Source organism: Solenopsis invicta, chromosome 3 (assembly GCF_016802725.1).
Source record: "Solenopsis invicta isolate M01_SB chromosome 3, UNIL_Sinv_3.0, whole genome shotgun sequence".
In the NCBI taxonomy this organism is placed as follows: Eukaryota; Metazoa; Arthropoda; class Insecta; order Hymenoptera; family Formicidae; genus Solenopsis; species Solenopsis invicta.
In genome coordinates this window covers 28599264-28612382 of record NC_052666.1, presented here as the reverse complement: position 1 = coordinate 28612382, position 13119 = coordinate 28599264, and the positions used below count along the sequence as shown (strand labels likewise).

General features: G+C 36.3%; 2 protein-coding genes across 2 annotated transcripts in view; one reads left to right on the top strand and one right to left on the bottom strand.

Annotated features, from left to right (window-relative positions):
- Nucleotides 1-64: 64 nt before the first annotated feature.
- Nucleotides 65-5261, top strand: LOC105204597 (eukaryotic peptide chain release factor GTP-binding subunit ERF3A). Its single transcript, XM_011173738.3, has 7 exons — nt 65-860; nt 1966-2153; nt 2308-2428; nt 2577-3039; nt 3280-3586; nt 3965-4397; nt 4545-5261. The coding sequence occupies exons 1-7, from the start codon at nt 458-460 to the stop codon at nt 4586-4588; spliced, it is 1959 nt and encodes a 652-aa protein (XP_011172040.1). The 5' UTR covers nt 65-457; the 3' UTR covers nt 4589-5261.
- Nucleotides 5262-5587: 326 nt separating this feature from the next.
- LOC105204605 (acyl-CoA synthetase short-chain family member 3, mitochondrial) overlaps nt 5588-13119 on the bottom strand; it is a 34984-nt gene continuing 27452 nt past the window's right edge. Inside the window, 9 exon segments of the mRNA XM_039446525.1 lie at nt 5588-6566; nt 6914-7089; nt 8474-8696; nt 9982-10020; nt 10022-10128; nt 10240-10439; nt 10695-10805; nt 11728-11956; nt 12896-13104. Of these exon segments, the coding sequence (XP_039302459.1) occupies nt 6471-6566; nt 6914-7089; nt 8474-8696; nt 9982-10020; nt 10022-10128; nt 10240-10439; nt 10695-10805; nt 11728-11956; nt 12896-13104 (1390 nt within the window). The 3' untranslated portion in view covers nt 5588-6470.

The window sequence follows — 13119 nt, the reverse complement described above, 5'->3', positions numbered from 1 at the left end:
AGGAGTCTCGCGATATCTCGCGATATTTTGATACTTCCGGTCGAAGTGCGGCGGTAGCAGAGCACACCACCACCAGCACTAGCAGCAGCAGCAGCAGCAGCAGCAGCAACGAAGCAGACCACGGGGGACGCACGTATGCACGCACGCGGAGTAGCGATCGTACGCGCGTGTACGCGTTGTGTGGTGTGTGCGAGAAGTGTGCTGGAAAAATAATTATTTTTTTAAGACCCGTCCGGAGCCCGGTAACCCCCGGTGGATCATCTGGATCAGATCGGAACGCGCGGCGATTCAGTTGCGGCGTGTGCGACTCCTCGTGTCCCGATCTCCCTATCTCTTTCTCTCTCTCTTTCTCTCTCTTTCTCTCTCTTTCTCTCTCCCACTCCCCTTCGCGAGAGAATCCGTATTATCCGTTTAGCCTAGCGGGCCGGTAGTGTGTGCGCCGAAACAACTGGTTAATATGGCGAACAGCATAGCACCAGACTCGTGGGAACAGCAGGCGGACACGAACGGCGACATCGTCGGCCCCCCTACGTCGCAGGACAAGTCCATCGAGAGCAAGTTCTCCACCCTGAATGTCAACGCTGCGGAATTCGTGCCTTCCTTCTGCATCAACTCGTCGTCATCATCGTCGTCGTCGCAGCAGAGCAACGTCACCGCGACCGCGACCGTGGTGACCACGACGGCCGACGGCAGCCCCTGCAATGTCGCCGCGGCCACCGCCGCGGCCACCGCCGCAGCCACAGTTGCTGCCGCCGCCTCCACCATCTCCGCCGCCGCCGCCGCCGCTGCCGCCTCCGCCTCCACCACGATGATCAACACCACCGTAACCACCACCTCCGTGCCCGTCGAGATACATCATGGTCAGTTCCCCAGCTGATCGCGAATTTTATCTCTGAGCAGAGTGCTCCATCGTGTTGTGACACATGCACGCATGCACGCACGCGGTCCCTCGTCATGGCTAACCCCTCGACGTCTATACACCCCCCAAGTCCCCCGTCTCCGCGGGATGATTGGCCGCGTGGCGAAGGGTTGCGCGTCCCTTGCTCCCGTTTACGCGAAGTGTCCTCGTCATATCCGGATCGGACGTCGCGTTTTTAGATACCATATGGTTTCATTTATGTATAAAAAGACTCTCCAGACCGACTCTGTCAGACTGCTCTTTTACGTTAATGTTACCGCGCGAGTATACGATTTGCTTGTTACACGATGACTGAAACCGAATACAGGGTTCTTGTGTGATCAGAACTGTAATGCGAGAAATGAGGCATGGTGGAAGAGATTGTCACTGTGTATCTTGTAGTTGGGTGTTTAATTACGATTGTTTTCACTTAACAATGTCCCGTCACTTTCTATCTGAGCATTATGCGACACTCGACATACTACGATTAAAGGTTGAAGCACCTTTTTATTGATGTTACAACGTTTGACGACTGTAACATAGAAAGTTTTATCATCTGTGCAGATTTAATTTTGAAAAAGTGAAAAATATTTTAGGAACAAGCTGTGTACAACATCGATGATAAATGCATGGCGAATCAAAATCTGTCTTTGTACTTTTGCAACAAAGAAAGATTGTGATTTGACATACACTTTCATATATCACTTATTCATATTTTCTTATAATTACTTCACAGAGATTTGGAAATATATTTTTAGTTTTCTAGATATGTGGAACATTATCATAAATATTAGACATGGCAAAAAAGATAAATTTAATTAATTAATAAATTTATTGTTTTTTAGAGTGCATAAATCACAAGATCAAATATAAAGCATTTAGGAGATAAAGTATTTTTTATGTTTGTTAAGTGACAAGTTAACATGAATGTTATCTAATCAAATTTCTTTCTTTTTATCTTTATTAAGAAATTGAGTAGCCTCCCATGTCTCTTTGTGATTATTTTAAATTTTGTAATTATTACTGAAGTTCTGCAAAAAAAAATATATATATTTTTTTCAATTTAGGAAATTCTACTTCCGTCGTTCTATCAGATCCAATTGGCAGTCGAGTCGAGGAACCTCCTGCTGGGGGAGGGGCTCCACCGCCGAACGTCAATGACCAATTAAATACCAGTCCAGAACATCAACCTGCAGATTCTTGGGAAGAAGCAGCGGTTGATGGGGATCCTCTACTTACTCCAGAAAATGAGGAAGTAGGTCTAATTTGACTAGAAACTTGAACATGCTTCTTTGATACATATTCTCATTATAGTGTCCTAAATAAGTTACATATAATTTATACATTGGTTTCTGACGAATTTATTTAGCATTTAGATATTGTACGCTTATATTTAATATTATTTCTAGGCTGATAATGATGAAGATGAAGAACTGGTTGTTAAAGTACCCAAAAAGAAACCTGTTAAAGTAGCGGAAGACACTAAAAGCAAAAAGGAACATGTTAACGTTGTTTTCATAGGACATGTGGGTAAGTAATAAGTTATAAAGAAATATTCTAGGTTTATAAGGAATTTAAGTGAAATGTAAACTCAGTAGAGAAGAATTTGCAAAAGAGTTATTCAATACATCTTTAATAAAGTTATCGATTATAAAATATTACATTTGGTATTTTGCAGACGCTGGAAAATCAACTATTGGAGGCCAGATAATGGCACTCACGGGGATGGTTGACAAACGTACCTTAGAGAAATACGAACGGGAGGCGAAAGAGAGAAGTCGAGAAACATGGTACTTAAGTTGGGCACTGGACACAAATCAGGAAGAGAGGGAAAAGGGCAAGACCGTGGAAGTAGGAAGGGCCTACTTCGAAACAGAGCGAAAGCACTTTACAATATTAGACGCACCCGGCCATAAAAGCTTTGTACCGAACATGATTGGCGGCGCAGCGCAAGCCGATTTGGCGGTTCTCGTTATTTCCGCGAGGAAAGGCGAATTCGAAACGGGCTTTGACAGAGGAGGTCAGACGAGAGAGCACGCTATGCTCGCTAAAACCGCAGGTGTCAAACATTTGGTTGTATTAGTAAATAAGATGGACGATCCTACGGTTGAGTGGGACGAGGGCCGATACAATGAATGCAGGTACGCATCAAATGTATGTACATGAGATTTAGGAACAATATATATAGAGATCTGTGAGAATGTATGTTTGGAAAGATTTCATCCAAAATATTATTTGGAAGTAATTTAAGAATTATTAAAAGAAAACTACTAAAATTATTAAGATTGCTTTTTTTTATTTCTTTAAGTAAAATATATATTTTTTTTCATGTTTGATTCGCGTACACACATGCATAGTAAAATGTTAATGTATTTTTTCAGGGATAAGATACTGCCATATCTTCGTAAATTAGGATTTAATCCTGCGAAAGATCTTACGTTCATGCCAGTTTCTGGTCAGCTTGGTATCGGCTTAAAGGATCCGATTCCCGAACATCTCTGTAATTGGTACAGCGGCCCACCATTCATACCTTTTATCGATTCACTACCCTCGCTTAATCGTAAGAGCAATGGACCTTTTATTATGCCGATCGTCGACAAATATAAAGATATGGGGACAGTAGTCATGGGCAAGGTTGAAGCGGGAGAAGCCAAAAAAGGACAGTCATTGCTCGTTATGCCAAATAGGGTATGTATAGAGAATTAATTTATATTATTTTGTATTTAAATATATTTTACAATAACGCAAAATTTATGTTGCTTTCTATTAAATTTCACTCTAAACAAAATGTGTAGAATCTGAAGTTTCTTAAAAAATAATTGAAAAATTTTTAAATAAATTATTAAGTTAATAAAATTGTTTACAAGTATTATTTTAAACAAAAATTGTTTTAGAACTGTAATTTTAACTTTAGTTAAGAGATACAATGAATTTATTGCACTAATCTAATATAGAAAAATTGTAATATTTTGTTTATAGTTGTTATATTCCTAATGCTTTATATTTTGTAGTATAAGTAAGATGATATGTACGCCTATGAGAATTTTCCATTGTAAATACACGTAGACGGCAGTAACAGTGGACCAGCTATGGTCAGATGACGAAGAAGTGACGTCTGTCGGACCTGGGGAAAATGTCAAGATTAAACTGAAAGGCATCGAGGAGGAGGACGTCAGTCCCGGATTTGTTCTATGCGACAGCAACAATCCTATCAAGACCGGGAAGGTCTTCGACGCGCAAGTGGTGATTCTGGAACACAAGAGCATCATATGCGCGGGATATAGCGCAGTCATGCACATCCATTGCGCCGCGGAGGAAGTCACGGTGAAGGCGTTGATCTGTTTGGTGGACAAGAAAACGGGCGATAAGAGCAAGACGAGGCCGAGGTTCGTCAAGCAAGATCAGGTGGCTATAATGAGAATCGAGTGCGCGGGAGTCATATGTCTCGAAAGATTCAAGTTATTCCAACAAATGGGCCGCTTCACTCTTAGGGATGAAAGTGAGTATCACGATGATGACGTGGCGATTTTTCCTCTTTTATCGCCGTTACGTTTTTCTTTTGTTTCCTCCGCGCGATCCTATGCACGATAATGTGCATGCAAATACATATGTGTATATCTATATATTTTTTTCTGTATGATTTCAGATAAAACTATCGCAATTGGCAAGGTGCTGAAAGTTGTCGAGTAAAGGAAAAAAACTTGCTTAAGTGTTACAACAGATTAATAATAAAAAAAATGATCATTATTTGAATGTGACAAATATGTGACGATGCAAGGTGAGCACACGAGATATTAAGCAAACCAAACGGGCATGATGAAAATTCTGGTGAATTAGTAATAATGTAACATAACACAACTCACACCTATGTATCGCAGAGCTATACAAAACAATACGTGCGTCCACGTGCTACGACGCAACGGGTATAACATGGGGGGGAGGGGCGGGCGGGGAGGGGGGGAGAGTTTTGGGGAGAAGGAAAAAATATTTATAGCCTGATACAAGAGCAAATAGATTCGATTATATAGGTAAGGAGACATACACAATCGAAAAAAAGAAACTCAAGAGCGTGTGTTCCTTTTATTAGATAAGCTGAATGACGGCAACTTGCATTGGAATAATTATGACGAGATCAAATAATTAAACCGTGTCTCCTTGATAATAAAACAAGAAAAAACACGATATTTTTATTCTTCTGAGGTGCGACACGTGGAAAGTTGGGAATAAGTGATTGATATCGATTGCGAAATTAACATTAAGGAAATATATGATTAATATTATAATTATTATTGAATAATTATTATTAAAGTGGTGGTAAGAGAGTTGGAAAAAGAAATTTATTGAATAAATCAACAAAATAGTGTTACACAACAATTTATAATTATAAAATTAATATTACAATTATTATTATACTGTTTCTTATTATATTGTCATTAAAAACAAATTTGCAAAAAAGTGTGCCCTGATAATTTTAATAGGGACGTGGATGTACATGTACGTCACGTACATCCCTGCAATATGATAGATTTCCTCTAAATGTATGTGCGTGTATGTATGTATATATGTTTTACATAAACATACGCACACGCGCCAAAAGCAAATGAAATAAGCTAAGTTTATACTTATGTACATGGGATTTATAAATATTCAAGGCGAACAAATTCGTCCCGCGCCCCGCGCGTGTTTTTCTCGTCTACAATATTTTCTAGTTCAATGACGACCTATATAGCTAATTTAATTACTTTCCACTTTTTTTCGATTCTGAAGAAAAGGTAGAAGGTAAATTAAACCGAGATTAAAGTTATCTGGTAGTAATTTACATTGGAAATAGGTTTGAGTTCGCACGATATGAATTATAATAAGAAGGAGGGGAAAAAAAGAAACGCATGACGTGTAACATGACTTACGCTTATGATTTTTTTTTTTCTTTACATGTCTGAGAAAACTTTTTTCTTTACATGTCGGAGAAAACATTTTTTCTATATATGTAACATTTAATAGGGATATTTACGAATGCACTGGGTGTAGTTTCTCGCTCTTGGTGCACAGGATATGAATATCTGCAGAGCTAACAAAAGAAAGTTTGCTCAAGTTGCTCGCTGATTTTTATACAATCCCGCGCTTTCCTATCGCTAGGGCAATTGATTTGATCGATAGTCAAGTACGGACAACTTCAAGGCGTCGGAGTCTAGTGGTTCTTCATCACGCGCTTCCCCCCTCGTGTGCACTTTTTTGCTCTTCGAAAAACAATCGTCTTACTCTGTTTGCACGTTCCGCACGCAGATCATTTTTTTTCCAAATATTCGTTCAATTCGTTTGTCAAACACAGGAAAAAGCGCTGGGAAATATAAGTGAAACAGAAAATTGTCCACGATTCTTTTTTCCCCTGATCGTGAGAAGGTTGGACAACCTGCGATTGGAGGAGGGATGAATCTCGCAGAGTGCCGGCGCTTGAGTTACGGACACTCGGTCTCCCCCCGGAAAGTTGTCTATTCTCGTATTTTTTTTTCTTTTTTTTTATTTTCCTCTCACGTCGATCGCGCGCGCGCGGAAAAGTCGCTCGTTCAAATTGTTATTGCGGATCCGGGGCTAGTTTCGCGTAGCCAAGCTTCTGGAGCACCTCCTTGATCTCGCGGAATACCGTTGGATCATCGATCGTGCTTGGAATCTGAAAGTCCAAGAGAATAAAGTTGACGATGGCGATGGGGTGAAATGGCGGGAGGGGTAAGTCTCTTTCGAATTTATTTTCTCGTACCAATGTAACATATTGATGCTAACAATATTCAATCGTTACTTGTCTCAATCGTCCGTGAGCGAAGAGAGAGAGAGAGAGAGAGAGAGAGAGAGAGAGAGAGAGAGAGAGAGAGAGAGAGAGAGAATGGGCGAGGAGGGAGGGAGGGGGGGAGAGATACGTTAAATGGAGATTGATTTTTCAATTCTGTTTTCACTCGATCAATCCGCGGTATTATGCTCCCGTCGAACGGAGATCTCTCGTCGTTGCTTATTCATCTCTACCTTAATTTGCTTCGAGCGCGCCAACAAGGCGATTGATTTGCGGATTATCTTCCCCGAGCGTGTTTTGGGTAGCGCGGTGATGGCGGCGGCGGCGCGAAAAGACGCGATTGGCCCGAGCATGTTCCTCACCCGCGCGACCAGCGCTTGATTTATCTCCTCCTCGTTGCTTATCGCGTCTGAAAGAAGAATACTTCGTATTCTAAATTCAACTGTCCACTCTGGTAGAAAAATTCTACGCAAATTTAAGAAATGCTATGAAAATCTGCACAGAAAAAAAATTAGTATTAAATCAGCAATTCATTGTTTTATATAGGCAAGAATATAAAATCTTGAAAGAATTTATAATCTTAAACAGATATAATTTGCTTACGTGAAGAAATTTTGTTTCATGTAAGTAAATTATGTCTGTTTAAGATTACAAATTCTCCCCAAATTTTATATTGTTGTGTATATGAAACAATAAATTGTTAATTTGATTACTTTTTTCTGTGTACATAAAAATTATTGAAGAATTGAAAAGATTTCCAAATTTTTGTATTTTTGTAGTGCGTCGCGCGCGTTTTTGCGATTCCTACGAATTTCTCGGTCAATTTACAACATTCTACATGTTTCTAAATAATTTATCCTGATGGAAAAAAGTTTTTGTGAATAATAGAAAGTTCTGAAAATAGAAATTTGTAGAAATTATTTTTTTGTAGAAATATATTTAATTATTAAAATGTTCCAATTCAAGCATTTTTTGCGGATTTTTGTAGCATTTCTTAAATTTGTGTAGAATTTTTTCCGTCAAAATATTTCTATCAATATTTTGAATAATTCTGGTTTAATTCAGGCAGCACACTATATTTATAAAAAATTGACAAAATATTTATTTGAATATTTTATGAATATTTTTTTGTGATTTTAGATTGAACAAATATAAAGATTTACGAAAAATATAAAAATATTTATAAATTGTATATAAAATATTTATATAATATTTAAAAATGTATTTATTTAAAAATTTATGATAAGTATTAATATTTATTTAATATAAATATTGTACGCTGTCAGGAAATTTATTTTGTATCTTTTTCTAGTTTTAAGAATTACGCAACTCGTTTAATGCAACAAAATTTAATGATTTTAAATGAATAAGAAATTAATGTCTAAATTAAGGAAATTTTAATTTATAGTAATATCTTTCTACACTAATTCTTTTAATACAAAAAAATCTCTATCAAAGAAATTAGTATGTACAGATATTAGTTGTTAAATTAATCGAAATTTGATTGGAATTAGTCCATTAAATATTCAGCATTTGATATTTATGTACACTGAAAAAAAATTTTTTATTTTAAAATAAAAAATATTTTTTATTTAACATCATTTTCTTGATTTAAATAAATATTTCCTAAGTTTAAAAATAAATTATTTTAACTAACTAATATTTATTACAATTAATATGTTAAAGAAAACGATTTGATCGGAAGAAATTTTTTCTTCAGTGTAGAAAAACTGGACGTTTATCGATATTAAGGATAAGTGTTTGTCTTTCGATTGCATTATGGACATATGTACCCTCTCGTCTAACGTAAAGGCACAACGGTACTTCGCCCTTCGTATAATCGGGCACGCCAATAACCGCGGCGTCCACCACGTCGGGATGAGCTAAAATAATATCTTCCAGTGCAGCCGTAGATATTCTATGGCCGGCTACGTTTATAATGTCGTCGTCCCTTGCTGTGACATAAACGTAGCCGAACTCGTCGATGTACCCAGCGTCCATCGTATCGTAGTAACCCTGCAAAAACATCAGGATCTTTCACTATCGAGATAGATAGTCACGTGATTTTTAGTGAGTTTGACTTTAGCAACTTTTTAGATTTTACGGTAAATCCGAAGTCAATCTTACTCGATTGGTAAAGATATCCTCGGCATCGATTGTTTTATGTTTATTTTTAACAACGTAGATTAATTTTGATCTAAGTTTAACTTACTCTTTATCTTTCTTTAGTTCTAAGAATTGAAAAAAGATAAAACGTAAGTTAAACCGAGAAAGTTAATTTACATTGTTGGAAATGGGCGTTAGAGTTTCAAGCGATGGCGAGGTTTTCGCCAGCTGAATTTCAATTAAAAAGGAAATTAAAATTAAGGAAATTAAATTCTTTACGCTGAGAAAAAGATTGTTAACTTGACTAAATTTTTCTACTTGATTACATTTTTTTAGTTCGAGTATTTTATGTAAATACGTAAAATACTTGAACTTTAGTTTAAGCAATTGTATATTTAACTTGACTACATATACTCTCTAAATCTGAAGCAGTGGAATCTTGATTTGCAATGCTATACTTATAACTGTGGTCATCAGTGACTATTCATTATTTTTTAGTGATTCTGATTAAGAAAGGGGTACTCTCACTGAGTGAATCAGTGCATTATCATTGCAAAAACAGTGCATATATCATTGAAGTAGTTATAAGTATATGACTGAAAACAGAATATTCACTGTCTTTCAGTGAATAGTACACTGATTCCAATTTAAAGAGTATGTATAAATTAAATATATAAATACTTGAACTAAAGAAATTTAATCAAGTTGAAAAATTTAGTCAACAACTTTTTTCTCAGGGGATTTTTTTTTTTTCTCAAAATGTTTCTATATACATTAAAAAATTTCTGTATAATTTTATAATTTTTCGGAGATGCTGATTTTGTTTTTTAAATTTTTTATACGTGTGTCACAATTCGCGCAACGTTAGCCCAATATTGGCAATATATTTACATTGGGAATATGTTGGACTAATATTGCACTAATAAATTTGCCAATAATGTAAAAGTTACTAGGGAAATTGAAACATTTTCAGATTTCTAAGATTTCTCATTCTGAGGAAAATTTATAAAACCTGAAGAGATTTAAGAACTCAATTATTTTAATTAAATTTATTTTTTTTTATAGAAATATTTTTATAAATATAAAATATAAAAAGTTCTTAAAAATATTACAAGAGATTATGATGAATTGTTTATATTTGAAATATATGTTTTGTGGCTGTTGACTAATAGTACGCGATAACGTATCTACTTACCGAAAATGTTGAGAAGTATACTTGTTTGGATCTCTCGGATCGCTTGATAAAGGGTCGACATGCATCCAGGTGGCAACGGTAACTTTATCGCGATACGTCCAAGCTCGTGCTGCGACGCTTGGCTCCCGTCGTCGCGCAGGATGTGTACTGTTGATGATGAATTTGTTTAAATACGGGCGATTTACCGAGCGTAGCTTTTTATTTGCATAATAAAGGAAAAAGTCTGCGAAAGCATTCCTGAAAACGAAAGAAACTTACTATCGTATCCGGGTACAGGAAGTCCCGTACAGAACTTGGGTAAATTAGCGTTATGACCATATCCCAAGCACAACGCCGTGATGTGGTGTCAGGTCTCCGACTATCACCAATTGTTTAAAATGGGCACTTTGAACGCTTTCTCGGCCCAGGCTTTCGTTTCGTAATCACAGAACTCGCCCGCCACGAATATCGTTTTTAAGCTGTAAGAGAAAATGACTATGAGAGATCCGTCTTTCCGAAATTTCTTTTGCGAGAATTTTTTTAATTATATGTAAGAAGAAGCTCTTATTGAATAACACACAAATACGTATGCTATTTTTTAAATTATACAGAAAAGGAAGGAAAAGGATTGCGGTCCTTTGGTTTGCTTTTCTTCGTTCAGTCACTGAATTTTTCAATTGCAATTCAAAAATTCATGACTGGAGGAATAATCACTGGATTAGTTTGAAACTTACGATTTTAACGAATACTTTTTTCCTAATAGTATTTCTGGATCCGCTCGTTTTATGACTCGTAGGGCAGTCGGGACGCAGAATAATGCGTTTACGCTATGTTGCTCAATGATTCTGGGAGAAAAGAGGAGGCTTTCTTAAAGTAAATTGTCGATACATTCTAATTATCAACGTTAGAGATAGCGTGACATATGGAAATAGGACCACGAAAGTAGTAAAAAACGAAATAAGTCAGACTCGTGTTAGTATCTCGTTTGCGTACAAACTGCGAAGGAATCGCACCACAGGGAAATATATAGACTTTTTTTTTAAGAATTATTACTTGCAAGAGAGAATAACGCGAGATTAAAAATCGACAAATATTTTATTAACTTTCTTAAACAGTTAATAAATACACGGAGAGAACAATTTTACTGAAGCGCCTAAAAATTTACATAACTAGATAGAAATAAAAAATAATTTTATGTGGGAACATTAAAATAATTATGTAACACGCACAAGCATGGTAATGTTGCTGATAACAAACGGTTCTGATATTCTAGCAACCAATAATTAAATATCAATACAATTTTTTAAGTGATTCAACATAATTATTTTCAGATCTGTATTTCGGCAAAATTGTTCTTTCCGTGTATTTTTAAACTTTTTAAGCCACATTGCTCTTTTTTTTGCACGAAAAGAACAATTTTGCTGAAATATTTAAAAATTTAGCTAAAAGATATAAAAATAATTTTGGACCATTAAAATAATTACGGAAGACATGATGAGCATTGCTACCAAAAGTTTTGATATTTTCACAACAAGCTTGAACGTTTTCTTACATAATAATTATGATGATTTAACAAAATAATTTTCAGATCTGTGTCCAGGTAAATTTTTAGATACTGTAGCAAAATTGTTCTTTTCTTATGAATAATGAAAACAAATTGCTGATTGTGCGATGAAAAAATTGAACTTCGGTGGAAGAGAGATTTTCCCTGTCCTATTACAAAACGCTTTTCCAAACAATATTGCTTCAATCGAAAAATGTCCAAACCTGAAATATTGACTAGCATCCGGTGTTCTGTCTGGTTTTCCTTCGTACATGACGCTAGTCGCTCCGTAAAGAAGGGGACCATAGCAAATGTAGGAATGCCCGACGACCCATCCCATATCTGAGGCCACCCACCAAACGGAGTTTTTGTTCATTCCGTAAACTGATTTCATGGTCCAGCAGAGTGTCGCCAAGTGACCGCCGACCGGCCTTATAATCCCCTTCGGTTGCCCTAATATCAAACAGTTCTCGTGATAATTGTTCGCGAAACGGGGGCACGATTTTGATGCCTAGCAAACGGAAATGGATTCAAAATATTTAAAATGGATAGAAACGGATTTAAAAAATCAAGAATTTGGATTCGGTAATGATCATACAAATCCATTTCTATCCAATTAAAGTTCAAGAATTCTTTGTGAGATTGAAATTATGGGATTTCTATTTTTTTTTTCCAAAGTTATGTGAGCCATATAATTCATTTTAATTCATGAAACGGAATTGAAATAAAATAAATTTTGTTTTCAATCTAAAAGGAGTTTCCGCGGCTCATCCAATCCATTTTAATTCATGACATAGGATTGGCATAACTCACTTGCTGCATTTTAATAAAAAATGTATTTGAATGAATTGAAATGAATTAAAAATTTTCAATCCATTTTCGTTTACTAGGTGTTTTTCAAAAAGAGATAATGCATTATAAAAATGAAAATAGAGAATTCCGAGAATGAAAGGAAGGGAAGATGTTTGAAGTACAAAAAATCGAGAAAAAAGAATTACATCATCGGAAGCTAGCCCGCCCATGTATGCTAAGTGCACACAGAAAAATGGTGCTCGCAATAAAAAAAAAGAAGTAAGAAAGTTTGCATGAAGCCCTTTCCTGACTGAAATCTTGGGTACATTGTGCGCGGAAAGAACAATTTTGCTAAAGTATCTGTAAATTTAACTAAATACAGATCTAAGAATAATTTTACTGGACCATTAAAGTAACTATGAAAAAAGTTCAAGCATGACGAGCAAAAAATTTTGACATTCTAATAACCAACTTTAAGCATCTCACATGATTATTTTAGTTCTATAACAAAATCATTTTTAGATCTGTATTGTCCAGATGAAATTTTTAGATTCTTTAGCAAAATCTGCACAGCGCACACCGTAGAGTTTTAAGAATCACCTGTGGTTCCTGATGTGTACAATATATACAATGGATCGTTAGCTTCGACCATTACGCACGGATGAGGTTTCGATCGCTTCATGAGATCATCCCAATTGAACTGCGACTCGAGTAACGGAGATTCCCACACGTTTCTTCTTTGAAATACAATGCACTTCGGCTTCGGTGCAATGATCATATCCATAGCGCCGTTTAGCATAGTAGTATACCTGCATTTCGAGTTG

What these genes read in the sequence shown, in the direction of transcription:
- LOC105204597 (XM_011173738.3), top strand. Translation starts at nt 458, where the DNA reads ATGGCGAACAGCATAGCACCAGACTCGTGGGAACAGCAGGCGGACACG. An exon ending in TTACTCCAGAAAATGAGGAA is followed by an intron (nt 2,154 to 2,307) that starts GTAGGTCTAATT and finishes TATTATTTCTAG; the next exon opens with GCTGATAATGATGAAGATGA. An exon ending in TGCTCGTTATGCCAAATAGG is followed by an intron (nt 3,587 to 3,964) that starts GTATGTATAGAG and finishes AAATACACGTAG; the next exon opens with ACGGCAGTAACAGTGGACCA.